The sequence below is a fragment of the Rhinopithecus bieti genome, unplaced genomic scaffold (genome assembly GCF_001698545.2).
Source record: "Rhinopithecus bieti isolate Rb0 unplaced genomic scaffold, ASM169854v2 scaffold_31527, whole genome shotgun sequence".
NCBI lineage: Eukaryota > Metazoa > Chordata > Mammalia > Primates > Cercopithecidae > Rhinopithecus > Rhinopithecus bieti.
In genome coordinates, this window is record NW_016813959.1 from 1,105,962 (window position 1) to 1,114,692 (window position 8,731).

At 37.8% G+C, this 8,731-nt stretch overlaps 1 protein-coding gene across 1 annotated transcript in view; it reads left to right on the forward strand.

The window, feature by feature from the left end:
• The window catches only part of PPAT (phosphoribosyl pyrophosphate amidotransferase), a 53,609-nt gene extending 51,393 nt beyond the window's left edge, over window positions 1-2,216 (forward strand). The window contains exons 11-12 of the mRNA XM_017849232.1: window positions 332-452; window positions 1,530-2,216. Coding sequence (XP_017704721.1) covers window positions 332-452; window positions 1,530-1,726 — 318 coding nt within the window. The 3' untranslated portion in view covers window positions 1,727-2,216. The remainder of the gene's footprint in view (window positions 1-331; window positions 453-1,529) is intronic.
• Window positions 2,217-8,731: the final 6,515 nt, after the last annotated feature.

Consider the following 8,731-nt stretch of genomic DNA (forward strand, 5'->3'; position numbering starts at 1 on the left):
TAGTAAGGTTTTGTTATAACCTGGTAAATTGTATTTTTCTTTTTTAAATGGTAAGATAAGAGATAAGCAGAAGTATCCGGTATTACAAGAGAAAATCTAAGTGGCTCTAGGAATGTAAAGACATCAAATAAGAAGTAGGATATCTAGAGAAAGAAAATTCCTCATGATTAGGTGACAGAAAAAAAACAAGAAGCAGCTTTGTAGAAAGAATAGTTTATTACCTGTATGTTGTTACTGAATATTATGCAAAACAATTTTATATTGTATTTGCACAATGAAAGAGAATTTCGCATAGTGTTACAAACCTTGTGTACAATGATTTCTTTCCAAGGTACACATTCGAGTAGCTTCACCACCAATTAAATATCCATGCTTCATGGGAATAAACATTCCTACAAAAGAAGAGCTTATTGCCAATAAACCAGAATTTGATCACCTTGCAGAATATCTAGGTAAGTATTAAAATTTCTATAAACTTTGATTATTAACAGAAAAAATCCAAAGCTTGACAGTCTTTACACCTTTAGTAAAAAGGAGTATTCAATGTTTGTTAAAAGTTTTATAAAGTTAAGCAGATACTGAATACTATTCTCAACAGTGAGAGTAGTGGGCATGGGGCAGATGCCATAGAGTCTTGTGTTGGAGAGCTAAGCCAAGGTGAGATCAGAGAAGGGAGAGGTGGTTTCCAGGTGGAGGGAAGTACAAGCATATCACTTAAAACCTCCCAAAAGTCAGATCCCAAGAAAAACAAAAATAATTTAATCAGATTCTAACAGAGTAATTTGGATGTGGATACAAATCACAAAGTAAAAAGTTTGTGTAGGTTCATATTCAATAATGAGATAAGGAGACTTTGAGATTTAAGTTTTCCTGGGTAAGACATCTTCCTTTCAAAATCAGGTGATGTATAAACTGTGGAAATAACACATGATATTTAGTCATTGTGCCTTGCTACCTCTACACCATTTGTTTATGGCTGGTGTTTCTTTTAACCTGTCATGCACGTGCCTCACTGGTTAAATATTTTTAAATATCACCCTGATGGATGTCATACATGTTATTAGCACTCACACTTTGCCAGAAACTATACTGCCTATATTATTTGTATTATCATAACATCATAAAAACTCTACATTTAGGCAATGTTTCCACCATCTTATATAGATGAAAGAATAGACTTCGGAAAACTGAGTGAACTTGAGCTTAAATTTGAGCCTAGATCTTCCTGACTTTAAATTCCACTTTCTCAATTAAGAAAATTATTCCCAAAGCCCTCTAATTCCATTCTAGACTTGAAGCCTCCTCTGCTCTTTTAAATTATATTATCCCCTAGATTCCAATTTAAAATTTTAAAAATAAAGGAACTAAGTTTTATTGACTTATTTTTTCCTTTTTTTTAAAGAAAGGCTAAAGGAGAAATTTTATCCTAGGTTAAATTATTCTGTTTGTAACTATTCTCTGTTGAAGCATTTCTTCCTTTCTAAAGGAATTCTCATTACATTTTTACTTTTCCTTCTTTCTCCCTTTAGGAGCAAACAGTGTTGTGTATCTGTCAGTAGAAGGACTGGTTTCATCTGTACAAGAAGGGATAAAGTTTAAAAAACAGAAAGAGAAAAAGCATGACATTATGATCCAAGAAAATGGAAATGGCCTGGAATGTTTTGAAAAGAGTGGTCATTGTACAGCTTGTCTCACTGGAAAATATCCTGTAGAATTGGAATGGTAGCTGGTAGGGTTGGATGTGTGTAGTTTCAAGATAGAAAGTTGGTCAAGAAGTTATAGTGGTCACACCTCATCTATTTACTGTTACTCAGTTGGTACAATGTAAAATGCCATGCTTATGTTTACCTTTATAAGTTTGGAGATTTTTTTTTTTTTTCTGAAAAGGATACCGAAGTGCGATAACTGAACATCTCTAATTGCATATAATACAACAATATGTGGTGTTCTTTTTTTTACACAAGCATCGGCTAGCATTTTTAACCTGGTCAGAGAAGGCAGGTGGTCACTGACATTTGCCAAGTCCATGCTTTAAAGGGTTTGCAAGAAGTTAGAGTTAAGGAGAGGTGATGCCAACAAGACAGGTGAGTTAAATATAACATTTCACACAAAGTTTGAATAGAATACATTATACCTCATAGATGTCTAGCCTCTACAGTTCTGGCTGTAGTTATGACCTTGGCTTCCCTGTCTAACTATAGACAAATCTTTAAAAACAAACAAACAAACAAACAAAATATAATCTGTGGTGCCTCAGTTACCCCACATGTGCAATGGAATACTTAGATTAAATAATTAATTAGAATGTGAGTAAGTGTCATACTTTTGTGATCTGAACCATCATTTCACCTCTGATTTTAAGACAGCTTATGACTGTTAGCTTTCGAAAAGCTAATGATTATTAACTTTTTGAAATTAGTTTACAATTAAGATTTCATTATGATTGAAGGAGACATAATTGGCAGATCTTTGCCATCTCTCTTTGAGATGTCCTAAAAGGGTTGTAAAATCTGTGGAAAACGTTTTCCTACATTTGACTAGAAAATGTGATCCATAGGCCGGGCGTGGTGGCTCAAGCCTGTAATCCCAGCACTTTGGGAGGCCGAGACGGGCGGATCACAAGGTCAGGAGATCAAGACCATCCTGGCTAACACGGTGAAACCCCGTCTCTACTAAAAATACAAAAAGCTAGCCGGGCGACGTGGCGGGCGCCTGTAGTCCCAGCTACTCGGAAGGCTGAGGCAGGAGAATGGCGTGAACCTGAAAGGCGGAGCTTGCACTGAGCTGAGATCTGGCCACTGCCCCCCAGTTTGGGCGACAGAGCGAGACTCCGTCTCAAAAAAAAAAAAAAAAAAAAAAAAAAAAAAAATGTGATCCATAGTATTTAGTGCCGATACTATAAGCTCAGCAAGTAACCTGGTACATTTGAAATAAAAACTAGATTTTTAGATTCAAACAATCCCTTTATCCTTAATTATCATATGCTTTTTTAATGAAGTGCTTGATCACTTGCAAGCATATATACATGTAGATGTACACATGTACACATAAACATTATTGCAATTAAGTGATCAAGTCCAGACATAATAGGGGCCAGTTTTGTTTAAGGATCAAAGAGTCAACCACTTTGGGGAATTAGTATCATCTTATAATCACTTTTTTCTACTTTATTAAGATCTAATGAGTTTGATTTCTTTCTTGAAGTTTTTTCTTGTAACATCTGAGATTTAGAAGTTTAAGATGACTTGACCCCAAACCTTTGTTTATGTAAGAATTTTTAAACATGAGTGTTTGTTTCTGTTATGTTACCATAATTTGATGTATATAGTGTCCAGATCCATTTAGAAATTTAATATTTATTAATAACTGAAACTGTTTGTCTTCCTTTGGTATATAGTCTCACATATTATATTATAGCAGGCCAAGATAAAATTTTGACAGCTCTGTAAGCCCACATGCAGCAGTGGGTCAGATAACCCTGTGGCAGTGACACGGGCAAATTGGCATTTGAATAAAGCCCTGGGACCACCTCAACATGTGCAGCCTCTTGTCTTAAATGTATTCCCCATGGCAGCATGGAGGAGGCAAGACCTGTGGGTCAATTTTGAACTGGCCTTACTTTGATTTTTAAAACAAGAGACTCAGGGAAAGTACTAAACCAAAATCTCTGATTTTACTTTGCGTTTTCTGTAGTTTTTGTTTTACTGAGATGCTTTTGTAAAGGAAAAATAATACTGTGACAGTTTGGTAATTCTACAGATTTCTTAATATTTCTCCATCATGGCCTTTTACTTCACAATTTTCTGAAGTCTGAATTCAATTACAATTTTTTTTTTTTTTTTTACCAATTTAATCTCAAATGTTTAACTGCTTTAAATTTATATACGTAGAGTATTATAAACTGCAGAGATGAAAAATGTGTTTTCACGGGATTTATATTGTGAACTAAACTAAGCCTACTTTTTGTGACTTATTTGTGATGCCTTGTTGATAAATATGTGTAATAAGTATGTTTAAATATGTGTGTGCTTTTTTTTTTTTTAATGGTGACTTTAGTTGGTGCATTATGGTAAACAGCATGAAGACAACTTCCAGGTTCCATTCTTGGCACCACCTAGTCATATCTTATTTCTCTGATCCAGGCATTTCAATAAATAGGCCATCTCTTACGAAACAGGCAAAACGTCTGGTTGACTATGAGGGACAAATAAAGTAATTAGAAATGCAATGCTAAGTAAGCACTACATCGTGGCAAGTTCCTTGGAAGCACTATGGGGAAAGAGGGAGTGTCATGGAAGAGCAGGATTAGATTCAAAGTGTCGGGGTGGTTAGGTACATGAATAGATAAACTGTAGTACATTCAGACAATAGAATATTATTCAGTGCTTAAAAGAAATGAGCAATCAAGCCATCAAATGACAGAGGGAACATAAATGCATATTAACTAAGTGAAAGGTAACACCCTGAAAATACTACATACTTAATAGTGAAGGTATCCAAAGAAAAAGTCTCCCATGTTAAGGATAAACTGGTCACAGACAGGAAAGATTACTAGTAGGGCACCTGCCAGTGTTAAGAAAATTGCTGTGCAACTAGGTAAACCTTGGTCGCTGGACTGGATCTTTAATTCTTCTAGGTTCCTCCAATCCAACATTCGTCCATAGAATTACTAAAAATGAGACTTGCTATGTTCTTAAAGCCCAAGCTCAAACTAACTGAATTTTAAGGGAGAAATCTCATGCCCAAAGGTTCACAAAACTGCTCAATGCTATAACCTGTAAAACGGAATGAAAAGTTAACATCTTCATACTGTGGGCAGCTTTTTCCAAGATGATGGAACATAACTCCCCATCCTAATGACACTTTTGCCCCTCTTTATTCTTCCTTGTTTATGCCTGCCTCTTTCATTTGGCAGGATAATGGTGTAATTGAAATTTCACAATCAGTAGATAGTGTGAGTGACTTGACAGAATCTGACTTAAATCCTTTAGTCCACCCAGGGGGTAATACTGGCAACATCCTCAGTAAACTTTTTGTTCAAATTGTACTAACGGTCTTTTTTAAAACAGAGTTAGCTCTCTCTGCTTTAATTCAGGCCAGTCATGGAATGCCAAATAATAGGATTGCTGTGTACCAGCTAAACAAAGAGATGTCTGTGCTTTTGCTCATACTACATGCTGTACCTGGATACATTCCTTTGGGGAATTTATATACACAAAATAAGAAAATAGGCCACATGGTATAACAGGTCTCACCTAATTCCTCATGATCATTTGATTTATTCAGTTGGTTGCCTTTAAGCCTAGGTTAATGGCTCAAATGGCTCAAAACTATTATGCTGAGATAGTTACTTTGTATTTTTTTTAAGAACTTTATACCTGTTTCTTGTCAAATTTGCATAGAAATGCAACTCCTAACAGAATAATGCTCTCCCAGCACTTTGAGATGATAGCCAGTGCCTGTGGAAGAGACAAAATTGAACTTAACAATGGACTCCAGGTAGACTTAGCTTGAGATCCACTCCCTCCAAACCTCTTTTGTTGCTCAAATGTGGCTAAAGGATTTTGATGCTAATTCTTAGTTACCAATGACTCCCTTCAACATGGGGGCAGACTGGCACCAAGAGACATCAAAACCTACACACAGGATGATTGATCAGTGATGCTTTTGAGAAAGACCTTGATCAAAAGAGGAAATGTGAAAGTTGTCAAATTGAAAATGGAGTCACTTGTATTAAAACCCTGATAAATGGAGCCAGGAAAGGACATGAAGGGGAAGGGTTCTCATATACATATGGTTGATAACAAGAACTATCAAAAGACTACAAACATTTACAACCTGCACAAAGGCCACCACAATCTGAACACACACATACACACATACTTCTGCAAGGACATCTGCCTAGCAACTGCCTATCTAACTTATGGACCGACACCACGCTTACCACGCTTGTTATTGTTAAAGCAAAGAGTAAGGGTTTTTGTTTTGTTTTGTTTTTTGAGATGGAGTCTCACTGCGTCGCCAGGCTGGAGTGCAGTGGCACAATCTCCGCTCACTGCAACCTCCGCCTCCTGGGTTCAAGTGATTCTCCTGCCTCAGCCTCCTGAGTAGCTGGGACTACAGGCATGTGCCACCATGCCCAGTTAATTTTTATATTTTTCATAGAGACGGTTTCACCGTTTTGGCCAGGATGGTCTTGATCTCTTGACCTCATGATCTGCCCACCTCGGCCTCCCAAAGTGCTGGGATTACAGGCGTGAGCCACCACTCCTGGCCTTCCATTCTACTTTCATAGTTAGCTGTTCTTTCCTCGTGCTCTGTGAAGAGGTGCCTTCCACCATGATTTTAAGTTTCCTGAGGGCTCCCCAGCCATGTGGAACTGAGTCAATTAAACCTTTTTTCTTTATAAATTAGCCAGTCTCAGATATTTACTTGAAGCATATGAGAACAGACTAATACTTGTCAAAACACCAAGCCTGAAAAACCCACTAATTTGCGCTCTGCCTTCTGAGCAGCTGAACACTGTTAGAGTAAATCACACAATGCCTTATTATCCCAACTGTGATAATGTGCTACAAGAGCACATAACAGGAGGACCTACCTAACCTTGTTTTCAAGTAGAGTCAACGATTTTCCAAATTATTTTTGAACTTTTTTTAAAGGAAACAATGACATTGACAACTGAGAGATGAGCCCTAAAGTAAGTAGAGTAGTGCCAGTCAAGGTACAAAGTATCAGCAGGGTACAGGGTGGGCATTTAATATTTCCCTGCAACTGGAACAATGTAAGTGGATGGAGCAGAGTTAAAAAAAAAAAAAAAAAAAAGATGGTTTGGGAAACAAGCACATAAGACATGAATCCCTGCTATAAGGGTGCTATTTAGCATAGGAGGTCAGATTTGGAAATAATGCAGCAACAATAACTGATGCTGTAAGAAATATATGTCGCTGTCTGGGAAGGGTCTGGAATTGAAACCTATTTCAAAGTTAATAAGATAGCCTGTTATCTGTTTTATGGCAGTAAACTTGGATTCCTGAGTGACAAAGAACTTTGTAATTTATGGCAAAAGCAGAATTCAGAACTTCATGTTTATGCCAGTTTTCCATGTCCCCCAAGTCCCACCGGGATGGTGAAGATGGGCCCCCATGGATGTCTGCACATGCAGTCAGTGGGTTACATTATAGGAGAGGAACACTGAGTTTGGGGGATTCACTACTTTTGTAGTTAAGTGGAAGCAAGCCTACTCTTTGGGAAGAATACTTGAGCTATGAAACGGATCATCCCAAACAACCCTGAAAAATGACCTAGGGTAAAGAGCAGTTAGGACCTTACGTTCTTGGCAAACCCAGAATTTGCAGGTCCCATGACAAATGACCCCTCCCAAGAGTATGGTGGGTTCATGGGATGGAGTTTGGAGGAGTCTGGATAAATTATTCTTCAGGGCTTGAAGAAAGGCATCGCTGAAGACGTGATGTTTAAGCTATATTTTCATCAAGCAGGCATGGAGAAAGAAGGGTATTTCAGCCTGAGCCCAGCCAAAACACAGATGTGGAAACATGATAAGGACTTTGTATGCTCAGAACTCTTACTAGCCTCTCATTATGACTAGAGTTTACAGTATCAGGTATGGGGAATGTGGAAGATGGGTGGGGGAGCTGTGGCCTGCTGTGAGAGAGCGAGTTAGAAAGAAAATGAGCTCTCTTGTTTACCTTGCTGAACAGTCTGAATGTTATGCAGGCAACAAGGGATCATTGAAGCTTCTTATTCTCATAGCAGAAGAATGCTATGACTGATCTAGTATATGTTTTAGAATGATAACCCTGGATTATCAGGTAAAAATGCTGTCTTAAACATAGTGTTGTACATTTGCTCCCTAAGAGTCCCTGAAAATGACAGTAACAGGATTTTTAAAGTCATAAACTCTTGAGGGTTAAGGAAAAGGAATAATGGAAATAAAATTCTGGAATCAACAGCAAAGGGCTCAGTTGACTCGAAAAAGCTGAATTGTAAACCCCCAGTGAGCAAAACCAACAAGCAATTCTATTTGTATCACAGAAACCCCTAAAAAGCTCAGAAACTGTCTTCAGGAAGCAGAAGTGAAGAGGGTAACTAAAAGGACTGGAAGTTCATTTAGGAGAGTTACATCCTTTATGCCACCCCCCCCAGCCTTATTCTGAAGGCGAAAGAAGGGAGAAGAAAGGAAGAACCTCCCTTCTACAGAGAAAGAGGGAGGGGGGCGCCAAAGCCGAGTGGAGACCCTGCGGGATGCGGATCTGAAGGCTTTTCTTTATTGTTCAGTAGTAAAACGGGGTCTCTGTAATGGAAGACACCAGGCACTTAAAATAAGAGAATTAAGTGAAAATTGTACTAAATTCTGAGACATACCCCAGCCTCCATATCCCTCCTCTCCCACTTGATTTTCAACAAACGTCCTATGGGCTCAAGATCTTCCAATCAACTTTTAAATATCCCCCCCACTTACATATGAGCAGATAATGACCACTAGACATCCTAGGAAAGCCTCTTCTTATGAAAGATAGAGCACAAAACCAACAGGAGAAAGAAAAAGGAAACAAGGGAAATAGATACTGCAAGGGAAGAAAAACTTTTAAAAAGATTATTAATATCACAGAGTTGGAAGATGATACTGGAATAATAAAACATCATTTTGGCAGCAATTTAGAGTCAATCAAAGGCAAACAAAACTGAAAACGTTTTAGGAAAAAGCTGA